The sequence below is a fragment of the Cervus elaphus genome, chromosome 18 (genome assembly GCF_910594005.1).
Source record: "Cervus elaphus chromosome 18, mCerEla1.1, whole genome shotgun sequence".
Taxonomy (NCBI): domain Eukaryota; kingdom Metazoa; phylum Chordata; class Mammalia; order Artiodactyla; family Cervidae; genus Cervus; species Cervus elaphus.
The window spans coordinates 56699156-56716138 of record NC_057832.1 but is presented as its reverse complement, the minus strand read 5'-3'; the positions used below and the strand labels follow the sequence as shown (position 1 = coordinate 56716138).

The 16983-nt window shown below is 38.0% G+C and overlaps 2 protein-coding genes across 4 annotated transcripts in view; one reads left to right on the top strand and one right to left on the bottom strand.

The window, feature by feature from the left end:
* Positions 1-1704, top strand: part of COG5 (component of oligomeric golgi complex 5) — a 269120-nt gene extending 267416 nt beyond the window's left edge. The window contains exon 22 of the mRNA XM_043871704.1: positions 1516-1704. Within this exon, the coding sequence (XP_043727639.1) occupies positions 1516-1630 (115 nt within the window). The 3' untranslated portion in view covers positions 1631-1704. The remainder of the gene's footprint in view (positions 1-1515) is intronic.
* Positions 1705-2511: 807 nt separating this feature from the next.
* HBP1 (HMG-box transcription factor 1) overlaps positions 2512-16983 on the bottom strand; it is a 29825-nt gene continuing 15353 nt past the window's right edge. For all 3 annotated transcript variants that reach the window (XM_043871705.1, XM_043871706.1, XM_043871707.1), the window contains exons 5-11: positions 16692-16803; positions 16491-16603; positions 14210-14366; positions 13395-13539; positions 7034-7351; positions 4670-4811; positions 2512-3595 (exon numbers count right to left, since the gene is read on the bottom strand). In XM_043871705.1, coding sequence (XP_043727640.1) covers positions 3578-3595; positions 4670-4811; positions 7034-7351; positions 13395-13539; positions 14210-14366; positions 16491-16603; positions 16692-16803 — 1005 coding nt within the window. In that variant the 3' untranslated portion in view covers positions 2512-3577. The remainder of the gene's footprint in view (positions 3596-4669; positions 4812-7033; positions 7352-13394; positions 13540-14209; positions 14367-16490; positions 16604-16691; positions 16804-16983) is intronic.

Below are 16983 nucleotides of genomic sequence, written 5' to 3'. Positions count from 1 at the left end.
GTGTTTTGCATAATATACTCTGGCTGTAAGTTAAATAAGCAGGGTGACAAGATACAGCTTTTGACATACTCCTTTCCCAATTTTGAACCAGTCCTTTGTTCCACGTCCAGTTCTGTTGCTTCTTGACCTGCATACAGGTTTCTCAGGAGACAGGTAAGGTGGTAATATGTAAATTAATAGGACTTGAAAACTGGTTATTTGTAGGACTGAAACAGTTTTAGATATAGACTATGGGGAGATGATGGTCACTTTACTGAAATAGTAAGGGGGTAAATACTACTCTTCGTGTAGGTTTTTTACCAGAGGTTTGTGTTTTTTCCTTTTTTATGGCATTTTGTTTTTTAGAGCAGGTTCAGGTTCCCAGCCAATTTGAGAAGGTAGAGATTTTTTCCATATGCCCACTGCCCCTACATGCACGGCCTCCTCCATTATCAGTACCTCTCCAGTGGCCTTCATGTTACGGCTGGTGAACCCATGCTGACACTGTCACCTGGGGTCCACAGCTGACACTGGGGTCCCCTCTTGGTGGTGTGCATCTTGTGGGTTTGGATGGCCCAAGGTTTCTGACAGATGAGTCTGAGAATCCTGGCAGGAATCAGATAAAGATGTCCAGAATGCAGAGATGAGGAGGTCGGTCAGGACAGGAAATTTAAGAGATCCTCCAATCTCTTAATTCAGTTCCATATAAAACCATGACAGTGGGTAGCGAGGTTGAGGGGTGCCATGGCCTGAGCACTGAACTGGCCACACTCCCATCAAATATAGTCCCTGTGGTTGAATGAAAATAATGACCAAACCTGACAGAGGACTATTTTTTTTCAGTGTTTGGGAGCAAATAAAACAGGTCAGAATTACATATTAGATGAGACAGTATGTGAGCTATGATAGCTATGGAAATGCTCTGGAGTGTGTGATTTCATGATTATAACAAAAATTTGATTGTTTTACTTGAAACTTAAATAGACCAATAATGAAAAGTATGCATAAATGAACAAGCATAGGGCTGGACTTGATCTGTGCTATAGTTTGCTGACCCCCTGATCTAATTGAGAACATTATCATACCTGTTGCTAAATTCAGGCTTTCTTATCACAATCTGCCAACAACTGGAGCCTACCAACAGTTTACCCTACTTGTGGGTTCACATTCTTTAAGTAACGGAATATAAAGACCCCGCAGCATTAGTGTGCAGTGGCCCCCCCCCCCCCCACCCCAGTGCAGTCCACTCCGCGGTGCAGGGCGCCCCCGTGAGCTCTGTGCAGACACAGAAGTCTCTGCAGTAGGAACCTTAGCTGCCAGAGCCTCCGACTGTGTGATTAGACCACCAAGTGCAACGCAGGTTGAAAATTGTGCACAACTCTGCACCTTAACCACAGGAACCCTACTGACAAACGTTTTGAGGGTCATTGGTTGACTGAACAAAGCAGAAATGAGCTTCTTTTTAACGTTGGCATCCTCCAAGCTGTTTTGTTTCATTTGTATAGCCTTCTGACATTGTTTTCCTTTGGTTTTCAGGGGTGCCCTGGAAGCTTATGTTCAATCAGTAAGAAGCAGAGAAGGCAAAGAATTTGCACCGGTTTATCCAATAATGGTTCAGCTGCTTCAGAAAGCTATGTCTGCTCTTCAGTAAGAATGTGAAGTATTTCTTAATCTCCATTTTGTGCTAACCCATCCAGGGGTGGCAAATACATACTCTAAAAGACAGCTACCATCTACTGTTTCATGAATGTAATTGACTTTTCTCTATTTCCTTATTGACCTCTTTACCTCTTTAGCCCTTCTACCTTAAGTAGCATAAAACGTCAAAATAGATTCGTGATCACCACCTTTAAACTCTGCATAGCTTATTTTTCCAAAAAGATACCAAACTCTTCTCTCCCATCAGGTTTTTCTATGAGCCTGTCTAAAACTACTTTCCCATCACAGAGCCCCCACAGCTTAAGGGATAGGGTCAAGTTATATAGTAAATACGCTGCTTCTCCCCAGCTGGCATTCTTTCTTGCTGGATAAGTAGTTAACCCAGTAGTTTCCATTATTTGGCTGCACATTAGAATCACTGGTAGCTTTAAATAATCCTAATGCCCAATTTGTACTCCATATTAACATGTATGGGGGTAGGAACCATGCATTACTTTTTTTTAATATCCTGAAATGTTTCCAGTGTGCAACAGTTTGGGAACCGCTGGCATATCCCGAAGCTGAGATGTAGGGCTCAATCTTGTTTAACTGCGTCTTACTGTATCTTTAATAATAATAAAGTGACACACTTGCTCTAAGAGCAGACTTTGGGGGCTGTTCTACTTTATAACAGAGATGCCAAGTTAAAAATTAACTTTTACTCTGAAAGGAGTCTTATAAATAGTAATCTGGGTCCTTCTTTCTATTGCCCTTGCCTTGTCATTAACATTTTAAAGTTTAAAATCCCACAAGCCACTTGTAAAATATTTTCCATTTCCTCAATCTATTATTCTGATGACTCATTCATAAAGTTCAGTCAGGATAAACCAGAAGTCAGGGATAAACAATTTTTTTCATTTTATTTGAAATAATATACAAGAATATAGTGTGCAAAATTTAGGGGCAACATCATGAAGAAGTGTAATGAACTGAAATCAATTTTATAGCTGTGATTCCTAACCAGAAACACCACTTGGTAAGTAACATGAAAAGCCATGATTGTAGCTCAGAGCAAAAGCAGCTCTATTGCCAATGTGTTTGCTCTCATTGTAGACAGTTGGAGGAAAGTAAAGTGCAAGTGTTGCACTGCTTAAGTGCAAAGTCCGCCCCCACCATAGATACGATGACAAATAACGATATTAAGATACGTGGCTGAGGAGATATAGGACACAAAATTAAAAATACAATGGTGTCAACTGTTAATAGCACCATTACAGTGACTATATCCCAATGCTATTAACTAACTTTACCTTGGCCTGGGCTAGGTCTCCACTGAAGGGTGGGTGTGTCCAACTCAGCATGCTCCAGGAGCCGCCGCAGGTGGCTCTTAGGCTGGCACTGACACCATCCGCCAGCCTTGTGTCCTGGCAGCCTCTTGGCACTGGCCAGACTAGGAGCCCCCATGTTTGGCACAGATGCGGAGCCATGTGGTGGTTGCTCAAGGAAGGCCAACTCCCGGCTTCTGCTTCAACCCATTATGTGTACAATACAGATTAATAAGCAGTAAGGAGCCAATGTATAAACAGCAGTTACATATTTTTAAATTCCCCTTTTGTACAATTTAAAATAAAACATGTATACACTTCTCCTCTCTTTTCTACTGTACTTTAGCACCACAGGATATCAATTTTCAAGCCTATATTACCTGATAGACATATATGAAGTTTGGAAGAAAAATAAGGCAATTTGGTTTACAATGTTGATAGTTTTAGCTTACTTAATGCTCTAATGGAGAAAGCAAATCCTCACTCATATTATTAAATCATTTCAAGACTCAATGCTATCGGTATCTTATGGTCACACGGATTCAGGACAAATGGTGAGATCTTCATCTTCTTAAATCTTTCCATCAACAGTCAATGTTTAAGCAAATACAGACTTAAGAACATAAGCATCCTGTTTAATGTTGTTGTGAGCCCTGTGGAGATAAAATTAAAACTCAGTGAATGTTTACAAATCAATACATAATTAATGAAAGCTAAGATGGATAACATATTAATAACCATACTATTAAAAAAGATTGCTTTCTCAAAAGTGGTAGATTTTTTAAAGTTTGCTAATACCTAGTGGTCCAAGCAACCAGAAAATTTATGAAAATGAGACGCAAGAGATGGACTAGGATGAGCAGAAATGAAAAGGGATCCAGGGAAAGTTCTACCACATGGAATCCTAAGGTAATAACTTAAAAAACCCAGTCCAGTCATGTTCTTATATTGGAATCTGACTACTTTTTAAAAAGAATTCTTAAGTGGATGTGAACTATGTGTTACTATAACAGAAATAGATAAATACACGGGATGAATTAGAACATCCTTGGCCAGCATTCCTGCTGCAAAATACTGTTGTCCCTTTGTTTTTAAGTGAAATTTCAAATTAAGCTCATTCTATCATGTGAAGTTTTCTTGTAATTAATCAAAAACACAACTTAAGAAATGCCAGTTTAGTAATGGAGAAGTTCTAAGAATCAAGTCTGTCCGATAAAGCATTATTATGGTGCGAACTTGTTTACCAGCCTTCCCAATTTTCGATTTCTTCTCCATCCTGAGATTTTTTAACCTAGAAATTCTGGGCAAATGTCAGAAGTCCCTATGAAAGTTGGTTAACTTATCTCTACCTCCACCGTCCTTACCCATCACCAACTAAGAAAAGCTGTTGAGACATACCACCCCAAATTAGAAAATTTTTCTGCTGTGATATTAATGAATTAATAATCCTTATCTTTCAACCCAACTAGAAATACATTCCAAATCTTTCCACTTCGGCATCTCCAGCAAACATTTCTACTTTCCACGCTAAAACAGTGAATGGCACTAATGATGAAAGGCAGCCTGCCTTACATGGTGATGGGCAAACATTATTAGGCTCTGAAAGATATAAAGGCTGAGAAACAGCTTTAACACCCTTTTAAAGGTTCTAACAAATGCTCCAATATGATAGTACAGTTTTATAGGTAAGTCAGGATCACTTTAAGGAACTACTTGTTGGAACATACTGAATTGGTTCTTTTCCTTTTCCAACAGTCAGGATTTAAACGTTTTTGTTCTTCAGCCAAAGCCTTTGCTTCTAATGTATACATCCTCCTCTCTTCATTCTTCATTTTCTTCCACCTGTCACCAAGGATCACACTTATGGCTCTATAAAATAAACATTTACACATGTTGAAGGCAAGAATTTTTCAGAAAACTCATGTCAAGTGCTCCTACTTCAAGAAGAAATACAAAGTTGAAAAACAAAAATCTTGTCCAACACAGAGAATAGGAAAGGTCAAGACTATAGCAGTCATTTCCAGTAAAATCCTAAGTCATATGGTCCATTCATCATAATCTTGGCAGTTAAAGCCTCCTGGAGTAGGAACAATATTTCCGATTGTCAGAGAACATCTAAAATGGCTAAAAATTGGGTATTTTATACAGCTTGATTTGAAGGAAGAAAAAAAGTATTTCAAAGAAACAGTTTAAATTATCATTGGGTACATCAGTTTTTCAAAAATGTTTGCGGTATTAAGGCACTGTTCAGTATCAGCAGCATAAAGCAGCCACCTTCTATTAAAAGCTCTTCTTTTCTTTGTGCCCTAACCCCTCAAGTAGTCTTTTTCCTTTCCTGCAACCATAGTGAAAATAGAACGGCATTAACTATGCACTTACTGCTTATCTCCTAAAGATACCACCAAATAAACCTTAGGCATCATTTGTACTTTTAAATGGATAAATTCAAGGAGGAAAAAATCAAACTGGTAAGACATCAGGATTGAAATCTGAAGCTGTTTCCTATTTACTCATCGAAGGGCTTCCCTGGTGGCTCAGATGGTAAAGGATCTGCCTGCAGTGCAGGAGACCCAGGTCCAGTCTCTGGGTGGGGAAGAGCCCCTGGAGAAGGGAACGGCAACCCACGCCAGGATTCCTGCCTGGAGAATCTCATGGACAGAGGAGTCTTGTAAATGGGGTCGCGAAGAGGGGGGCACAACTGAGCGACGAACACTTTCACTTACTAATCTGCTCCCAAACCTACTATAATAGTCTCATCCAGGACAAGCAGAGGTAACTATTTTCCTTCTGTGAAGAGCTTAACCCTTAGTTAACTCTCAATATCATGACATTCACATGAAAAAGAAGTCTGCAATGACTGTGTGTAGTACATACAAAAGATTTCACAATGGCTGCTATGGAGGCTAGAAAACTGGCCTCTAAGCTTTAGAAAAACAAGTCACCACAGATGCTCTACTCCTTGAAATTTAAAATGTTATAAATGTATGGATGTTTTAATAAGTTGATGCAATTAAACACTGTATCTTTGATTAAAATAACCAATTTTTAGTCTCTGGGTTAAAGGTACCATATAATGGTTGATACATGTACTACTTGATTACCAAGTATTCACATATGTATCAATTCCCAAGTCACAGATACATCTGGTAGAAGAAGCTTCTCTTTTTAATAAAAATAAAAGTATTTGGGATGGGCAAAATGGGTGAAGCTGCTCAACAGGTACAAACTTCCAGATATAAAATAAGTGATGGGCTATAATGTACAGAAGGGTGAGCACAGTGAGTAATAAATACTGTGGTGTATTTGAAAACTGCTAAGAAAGCTGATCTTAAAAGTTCTCATCACAAGAAAAAAAATTCCTAATCATGGTGATGTATATTAGACTTATTGTTGCTATCATTTTATTATATGCAAATAGCAAAGCATTATGCTATACACCTGAAACTTAGTAATATGTCAGTAGCATCTCAAATACATGTATATAAAAAGAGATAAGTCATTCAAACCTGATTCAAAGCTGAATTATTCTATGTGCATAATCATTTGACTTTTGTCATATTAATATGGGTAAGGGAACTAGGAAGAATGGGAAACATAATTTGTGGAGACCTTGGTTTGAGGAAGTGACTAGTAGAGGATTCCAAGATGAGGTAAGGGTACAAGGGAACAGGAGGAAGGACCAGCATTAACTTTTATTCCTGAGCTCTACTGAGGATCCCTCTGCGTTTAGTCTTCTAGCAAATCTGGCAGTCATTAGAAACTCCCAACACCTGCACACTCCATGGTATGACACAGTTGTAAAGTACCTCCTTGAGGTCTGACAAAAGGTGCTAGTCTTTCCTATAAAAGTGGAACAGCTGTTAAAACTAAGTCCTCTAACAGGCAAGTGACATTTAATATTATTTTAGAAGGCAGACTGTTACCTCTTAGGTAACCTAATTATGTCTTAACTTTTACTTTAAAGCCAACCTGTACAACAGAATTCAATAATGAAAGCTACTGAAGAATAAGTTGATTTAATTATTCCAGTTCCTGTGAATTCCATAGAAGTATTATTCAATTATCACAGTCAGAATCATCACTATTTTTACCTGTTATCTTTCCCTGGATACATCTGAGTATATTCAACTCTGTATTTTTTGGCAAAAAGCATGAAGGCATTCATTGGTCTTTTGCACTTGTTAAGAGAAGTGGCACTCACAGTCCCTGAGCCGTGGGTTTTGACAGCTTTAGCATACAAAGAACTGGAAGAGAGCTGTGATGATCCCGGTGAGCCACAGTTTTTACTGAATCCAGATCTTTCAAAGTCTTGACCTCCAGGTCCTCCACAAGACAAAGACGCACGACGCTGACGAGCCATACTACTTAGCACATAAACGGCAGAAGAATCCATAGGCGTGAAATCATAGCTATAAATAAATAAGTTTAATTCAGTACAATTATCTGATTTGTAAAAACAGGATTAAAAAAAAAGTATCCTTAAGATCTGATTGGAAACTTAAAGTGTATTTTACCTTAAATACTACCAACACTACTTTAACAACTTCACCTTTGACAGTTGCTTATAAGATGAAAGTTTATCTGTGCATTTACTAAAATTGGTTCTTTTAATCTTGAGAATACAAAAAGTTTTTTTTTTTTAAAGTACTTCACCCCTCCCTACCCCAAAGGAATTTATTATAATCCACATACTTTATTCATAGCAAACACCTCCTTCAGATCCCATACAACTCACTTATTCCTACTTTTTGGACAAATTTGATAATCTATTTTGTTGACCTACAGAAGCCTGAAACTAAAAAATTTAAACAGTAGCAGGCATATATACCAGACCTAAGGACTAACTGCTACAGAAGATAAGATGTTGGCTAAGGACAGGGAGAACTGGTTAAATGTAGCTAAAGGAACTTAAAATGCACAGTGGCCCAATCACTTGTTTAGGTACAAGCAGTCATACATGCATAAATCTCCCCTAAAGGCGATCCACATAACACAGCCTAAAAACATCCACATTTGTCAGAAAGGCTACATTTCGTCTGATATATTCAGTTCATACAGGTATCAAAGTAAGTTCTCCATATTATCTCTTACTTTCTTACCAAGCTTGCTTGGTGATTATTATCCTCTCTATATGAAGAAACAGGCTAAAAAAAGGTAAAGTATCATTCACCCACAGCCTTGCAGCTATTAGCTCTAAATCCTCATGTTTGTCCGTCTCCAAAGCCCCAGTTTGCCTCAGCAATACCACAGTGCTCTGTACCATTGTTTGCAAACCTCAAGGTGAATAATCATCAGATTTACTGAAAACACTGTCTGAAAATTAGAGATAATGAGGACCATAGCCTAAAGATAACTTATTAAAAGAACTCTCTCGTTCCAACTGTGTAAAGTTTAACTTACCACTTACATTTTTAATCTTAGCAGAAAACCTTCTACTCTAAACCCAACTCTCTCTCCCCCTGAAAACATAAATTCTGGCAATACATCCACAGGTTGGTATGAGCTACAGGAACAGTATCTGCCTATAGGTAAAACAATATGAGATTATAGATGATTCTAGACACAGATGGAAAGCTACATGAGTGAGGTCCACACCATTCACTGTACACAATAAAAATTACTTTTACCATTTATCACAACATTTGTTTTAAAAGGTATTACAACAAGCAACAAAGGTTTACTGTATAGCACAGGGAACTAGTCAATATCTTCTAATAACCTGTAATGGAAAATAATCTCAAAAATAAGTATATAACTGAATCATTTTATTGTGTACCTGAAACACTATAAATCACTGCACCTCAATAAAATATATTAAGGAAATAGAAAGTATTACATGAAGTAAGTGTACTTGAAGCAGCATGACTCCAAAACCATCCGATAAATGCTTAGCAATCAGTATTACGCCAGAGAAATAATTTTTGCTACCTTAATCCCCTCTTGTATGTAATTTAGAAAAACAGCAAACCTAACCATTGTAAATGAACCTGACACAAAATTATCAATCTCTACTGTGCTTGTGTGCTAAGTCGCTTCAGTCATGTTCGATTCTTAGGGGTCCCATGGACTGTAGCCCACCAGGCTCCTTTGTCCATGGGATTCTCCAGCAAGAATACTGGAGCGGGTTGCCATGCCCTCCCTTCAGGGCAATCTTCCCATCCCAGGTATCAAATCCCTAACTGAAGGAAAATATTTAATTACAATTTGAAATACCAAGGGATTTAAAAATAGGGTAAGCTAACTGACAACTGAAATTTGAAAATACCACCATCTAGTGGTACAACCAACCATCCATTTCCATTATGAATAAAATCTGTAGTTTGAAATACTCAATCACAGAATTCAGATTTTGCCATGACCACAGCATTACAATGTTACATAAAATCAATCTCAAGTTTAATTTTTTTGCTATACTGCACATTCACTGCCTTCACGATCTGTAGTTCCTAAAATATGCTTTTATTTCACACCTGTTTTTTACATGCCATTCCTCAAGCTTACAATGTCCCCTTTCCCACCATCATTGTCTATTACTCTTAAAGAAAAACTCCACAATATTGTAGTGTATGTTAAGCAAATCACAAATATTAACTCACTTAACCCTTTTACAGCTTTTTTTCTTTTTTCAAAGACCCACACAAAAATTAACTTACCCCAATTTCCACAGCAAATCTATCACAAAGCTAGGACCTGAATCCTGGCAGTCAGCTCCAGAACCAAGTTGCTACCAGACTACACTGCCTCTCAACCAACACATCACACACCATACACATGGACTCATTCATCCACTTCTTTCTTTAGACTGGAAGCAGAAAGGCAAGCTTCTATTTTAACTGATTTTAAAGTCCCCAATGCCAGCATATTCTAGGCTCTCAAAACGTCTGATGACTGACCGAGACAGTAAAATAAACAAATCTGGAGAACGTAATAATATACAATTTTAATTGGGCTCAAAGCCCATCTCTGCCACTTACCAATAATACAACCTTGGGCAGGTAATCCTGTAGCCTGTTTACTCATCTCTAAAATGAAGATAATACATGCTATGCAATGCTGCATAGTTGGAAGAACAGACTATTTAAGACAGAGGCAAGCTCACAGGTACTCAAGTGAAGTATCAATTATTATTGAAAAAGTAGCCTAGATTGGTAAAGTGACTATCCCTAAACCTGCCCAGGGATGCCTAGAAGATTGGCCTCAATGCCCAACTGTCTCAAATGGGCTTCTTCAAATCAAATTCTCACTTGGAAGCTTCCTTTCTACAGGAGAGCCACAAATTGTTTTAAGAGCTCATCAGTTTATTGCTGACTTCTGGTCCTCAGCAAGCTAACATCTACTCAAATGCCCTTCCCCTACCAGCATGACCCTAGAGCACCTACTGTGTGCCAGCAATTCTCAAATGGGCTTCTTCAAGTTCTCTGGAAGCTTCCTTTCTACAATAAAGCCACAAACTGTGTTTAAGAACTCATCAGTTTATTGCTGACTTCTGTTCCTCTGCAAGCTAACATCAACTTAAATGCCCTTCCCCAACAAGCATGACCCAAAAGCACCTATTGTGTTGCCAGCAATGTCTAGCTGGGTACTAGTAACAAAGAAATAGGATATTTCTAATATTACTGAAGTTCTACATTGGCCACCCCCAGAGATAACCACTCTCCTGAACTGTTTATCATTCCCCCTTCCAGTAATTTTATTATAAAATACATTCATAAACAATAAAACTATAACAACACTGTTAAAACAGCAACTATATTAACATGTGATATTACTTAGAATGTTTCATTGTGCAGAAAAAGGAACATCACAGGCTTGCTGTCCTTTCAAAGGGTTACTTACAGGCTGGCAATGACTAGCATTTGGAATTAGGATTTCAAGAGGGTTCCCCTCATTCCCACAATTTGGTAAAGTGGCTCACTGTTCCTAAACTGTGGGTACTGAAAATACTGTTTACCCTAAATACCTGCTTTTGTTCTGGAAGCTTTTGGTACATGCCAGGCAGAGACAGCCTGTGCAACCAGTTCCCAATAAAACCTCTAGTGCTGCATGTCTAATAAGCTTCCTGGCAGATGACAATTCCTACGTGTTGTCTTAACTCCCTGCTGAGGGAAATAAGCTTGTCCTGTGTGACTCCACAGGGAGAGGACTCCTGGAAAATAGCCTTCACGAGACTTCAGCCCACGCCTTTCCTTTTCACAGTTTTGCTTCATATCCCTTCACTGTAAGAAATCATAGCTGTGCTTGTGACTCAGTACTGAATCCCGTGAGTCCTCCTGGTAAGACACTGAACCTGGGGGTGAACTTGAGGATCCCTAACCCAACTGTATAATGTGTATCTTATATACAATGTGTCAGTCACTTAGTGGCATCCAACTCTTTGTGACCCCATGGACAGTAGCCAGCCAGCTTCCTCTGTCCATGAGATTCTCCAGGCAAGAATACTCAAGTGGATTGCCATTTCCTTCTCCAGGGGATCTTCCTGACCCAGGGACTGAGCCTGGGTCTCCTGCATTGCAGGCACATTCTTTACCATCTGAGTCATAGAAAGATTATATAAATTTCTACTTAACATTTCTAAAGTTGATCCATGTTTACAAAAATATATGTCTAAGGGGGCCCTAGTGAGCTGGTTCAATGCCTGTGTTGGGAAGATCCCCTGGAGAAGGAAATGGCAACCCGCTCCAGTATTCTTGCCTGGGAAATCCATGGACAGAGGAGCCTGGCAGGCTACAGTCCATGAGGTCGCAAAAGAGTTGGACGTGAATGAGCACACACAAGATTCATTTCTTTTCCACTGACAAAAAGAATTCCATTGCACGAATGCATCACATCCAGTTTCCAGTGAATGAGTACTGACACTGAGTCCATGTTTTTGCTATCATGAGCAACACAGCTATGAGCTTCACACATCTCCTAGTACACGTCTACAAGCATTTACTCTCTTTGGTGTACATACAGAGGAATGGAACTGCTGATATTCAGTGGCTGACAATAAAGCCAAATTATCTTCCAAAATTTTTTTATCAGTTTACGCTCTCACCAAAACATTAGAAGTATCATGAATCTACATCCTAAGAATACTGAGTATCAGACCTTAACACTACCTCGTTTTTCAAAGACTGTATATGAAAGAATCAAACAGCATTTAGATTCCAATCTTAGGGACGTTTAATGAGCATACAGCCTGGGCCTGGCCCTGGGCTGGTTACCTTTTTAACAGTCTCACTTATGCTTTTGAAATAAAAACATATTAATCTTATATTAAACTGAATGAAATAAAATCGTCAGCCCAGCAAAAACTCCTCAGAATTCTCCCCTTAAATGCTTATGAATTTGATAATTATCACAAAGAAACAATGGGTCTTAAAATCCTAGATACTATATTCAGACTTTCTCTGCATTCCTTCTGGGAGAAGGGTGACCCAACTGCCCCCGTCTTCCCAAGACTGAGGGGTTTCCAGGGATGCAGGACTTTCAGTGCTAAAACCAGAAAAGTGCCACAAAAATTCAGGCAGTTGGTCAACCTTCTTGAGTGTCAGCACATGTGGGTTCTTATCCTATTCTACAACTTATTAAACAAGGTGATCTCAGGAAAAAATCACTTTCTTCAAGTCTTTCCAAATATCAACATTTTTGCTGTTCTCACAATTGTTAACGCATACAACTAAAGACCTTGGTCAAATTGAGTATTAAAGAGTTAACTAAAGGAAAAAGGATACAATTAACAGATTAATGAACCAGTTCAAAACAACTGGTCAGATTTAACAAAATTTTTTTAACTATCAAAGCTGATCTATTTCAGTAAACAACAATAAACCTTGTTGTTTACCTATTAGATGTATATAGTTTGTATCTGCTAATCCCAAAATCCTAATTTATCCCTCCCCATCCCCCTCAGGCAACTCAGTCTGTAAGTCTATCTGTTTTGTAATAAGTTCATTTGTAACTTTTCTTCCTAAAGATTCCACATATAAGTGATATCATACGGTATTTGTCTTTCACTTACTTCACTTAGTATAATCATCTCTGCGTCCATCCATGTTGCTCCAAATGGCATTATTTCATCCTTTGTAAAACTTCTCTAGAATTACTATTTTACTTTAATTACCAAGTATTTTTTCATTTATTCTTATACAGTTGACCCTTGAACAATGTGGGTTTGAACTGCATGGGTCCACTTAAACATGGATTTATTTTTTTCAATAGTAAATACTACTCAGTCCATGGTTGGTTGAATTTGCCTACATGAAAAGCTGGCTATAAATTATATGTGGATTTTCAACTGTGTGGGGTCAATGTCCCTAACACTTGTGCTGTTCAAGGATTGACTGTACATACTTCTTCTAAGTAGTTCTTTTTAATTCTCACATCTTTAAAGGTTCAACCTCCTAAATAGCAATCATTAGGGAGATTAAGAGTTAACTTTAACAGAGGGAAAAAAAGATTTACTATTACCTTTTAAATGTATCAAAAACACCTGAATCATCAAAATTAATGGCATCGGGGTGTCCAGGAGGTAGACATACATCACCAATATGAATTTCACAACATGGAATGCCATGCTGAACCACAGTCAAGCTTGGATAAAATGATGACCAACCTAAAGTTAAATCAAACAATCATTACATAAAGGATAGAGACTGACAGAAAGCACCCAAATTATTTCTTAGACATGTTACCTCTGAGTCTTAAAAATAAAAAGTTAGTATTTCAGAGATTTATAACACAAGTCATGTATCTTTGCCACAAAACAAATTCAAATATTTTATTTAAGCAATGCAAAAAGCCCTCCAAAACTAGTTTAATTCAGCATTTTACTAATGTATCAATTCTATCAATCAGTACTCCGTCTACCTACAAGATAGTAAGCGATAAATGATGATGATTGAGACCATGAAAGAGTCTCTGAATCATTACATTTGAGTGTATTAATGTGACTCAGATATAAAGCATATTTGGCCTAAACCAAATTTCAATTACCAGAATATTTCATTCCCCAAATTATAGCAAGACAATAGAGAGCTTATTATAGTATATATTACATGAATCCACAAGTTCATACCCATAGGAAGTAGAGCTCCACCTGACTACTGCCAAGAGATTTAAACATCAGTAGGTATTATAAGGCATTTTTTATGGTAGTTTTAGTGTGAAAGAAGATTTCCCTTCAAAAGTTTTTTCTTAATCATCAAAAATCACGCCATAAGACATAACTATAGATTTAAGAAGCTTTCTTTAAAAGTTATGACAAATTCAAATTGAAGCCCTACCTTTATTTTTAACATAGAAAGGGTGGTCCAGTTTACACTCTACAGTAAGTAAACCATCTTCCACTGTACCAGGATCAAAAGTCAACTTCAGTACAGACTCACCAAATGATACACTTTCTTCATGTGATAACAACTTTAGACCATCAGAACCATAGCCCTGGAAATACACGCATAGAGCAAATAAATTGGCAATGTTCAGTTCAACATGGAGTGATGTTCCTATTACGTGTAAGACTTTGTAAAGAAGGTAAAAATAAGATGGGATTCCTGCCATTGAGGAGCTATCAACCCAGTAGTGAAGAAAGGCAGATATATAAATTACTACAATATAAAGCAGACTGGAATCAGTGCTTCAATGTAAAAATAAGTAGTGCTATATGGAGTTTAAAGGGAGATATTAACTCCAAGAGATTAAGGGGGCTTTCAATTCCCATGTGAAATGGAATCTAGAAGCACTCTCCTTACACCAGGAATAGTTTTAACTAGCAACTTCTTTGGAGATTGCTGAGTATTTGCTAAAAATACAAGACGAATTCAGAGTTGGGGCAAATAAGGCTGCGAAGAAGGGCCCAGTTAGTAAGTAAGTAAAGGGGTCTTAAAGACTGGCAAAGTGCTCAAGCTTTTCTTTGAGAAGGAACTGGGAAGTCAGTGAAAGTATTTTTATTAATGACTCAATTTTATGATGATAACAAAGACTACAGATAAAAGCTATCTTTAGCAGGCCAATTTATTTGAAGATTCACAGGAGAAACCCACTACAGTCTTGAATTGACAACTACAATGGTGGCAGAACTGGGCTAAATTTAAATTCAACCAGTATTTATTCAGTGTGTAGTAGATGCTAGGTGCTAGGCTCTGAAAACACATGATCCCCACCCTTAAATTCACAGAAGACAAAGGAGACAGACATGCCAATGGCTAGCTATAATATCCAGTCAAAGTTACTGATGAAAGAAAGTGATAAACGTAAAAAATCTTAAAGGAAATAGAATGGATCAATTGAATATGAAGGGAGGAAAGGAAATAGTCAACTTGATGTTTTGAATGAAGCAACCAAGAAAGATTTTGAACCTGGCAATCAAGAAAAGATAATAATACTCCTAAAAGGAGGAAAAGAAAGGAGGGGAAGAAAAAGGCAGTCCAGTGTTGGTTATACTAGTTATACTAATAACTAGATTAAAGAATCTTCTGATTCTTAGAGCTATAAGAACTTAAAATCAATCCAATTCCTTCTTACAAAACAGGAAGCCAACACCCAGTGGGGCAGACAAACTGCCCAAGGCCAGTCACGCAAATGTTAATAGCTGCTGGCAGAGCGAAAAAGACGAGCACAGCTCTCCTGACTCCAAGACCAGGGCAGTGTCCACGGGCTGCAAGGAATTGCTTTGAACATTATCATCAGTGAGGAAGTGGTAAATAGAGTGAGGAGGGGTAGAACCTTATCTAACATTCAACATCACGGGCAGACAAGTCAACAGCAAAAAAAACCCAAGACATCAGAAGGAAAATCAGGGCAGTACCATGCTACACAAATCAAGAGAAGACAATCCACTGTGCAGAATGCCGCAGAAATTACAAGCAAAACAAGCAGATTTCTAATTAGAATGAAGCTAGTAACCTTTGACACAATTTTAGTAGAGCTACAGAGGCCAGAGAAAGACTACATCGAACTTTACTATCCAGTGCCTACAGCATGAGGGAAAACTGAAGGCAGCAAGACTGTCTTTCCCAAGGACTCAACAGAACAGACAGCAGGATCAAAACAGGAATTTTTAAACAAGCACACTTAACAGGCCCATTTTCTCTGCCCAAAGTGGAGATGAAGAAATTGAAGATTTCAAAGATAAAGGTTTCACCAGTATTTATCCACTGCTACCCATTACTGCCTTTGCTTACCAACCCAGAAAATACCAGCATTTTATTGGGTCATTTTTAAAAGTAACCCAACTCTCTATCCATGGGGGAATTAACCACTTTGTAGATTACCTAAGATAAGGCTTTAGTTTATTTATTCATTTTATGTTTAATGCCAGTTTAGTTTTCCCCAAAATGCAATGTGTAAAAAGTGCTAAGAAATACTCTTTTTCCCATCTAAGAAAGCTTCATTATCAAGGTAAGATCTCAAGTCACTGTTGTTCTCACCAAGAGGATTCACAAAAGCTCCTCCCAAAACGTAGGATGCCAGTTAGCATAAAGCAAGTGGAGGATACGTCTGTAGATTAATAAAAAACCTGTGTTCCCTTTGAAAGACTTGGAAAAGTTTAAAGAATTTTAAATCAACCTTGTGAGTGCCCATCTGGAGATCGTCCTCATTATCACAGCCTTCGGTTCTAGCAAAATCTTCCACATTCTGCCATTCCTTATTGCTTCCCTTATGAAAGCACAGTCGTGTGCCTAAAGTGGAAGTAAAACACAAATATTAGATATGTGATCAGTGTGTTTGCTACACAAGTAAACTCAAGAATTCAAGCCCCTTTTTAACCTTTCAAAAAACAGTGCCAAGCAGTTGAAGGCCAGGAATTGCACCACCCTAAGTCGTCATCATCTGAGAGGGAGGACATGCAGAAAATGCCAGATTCCGACTCACTGTTCGCCTGTGGAAAAAAGTATTACACGCTTTTTTATTTTCAATGTATTTTGTTAAAGTGTCTTCAAACTTTATTAGTAGGTAACTTACTTATTTTAAACTGTGGGAGAAAAAACTGCCTTCTGAAGTTTTGCGAAGTTTAGTTAAATGCATTTTCTTACTAGTAATGAATTTTTCTAACAGTTAT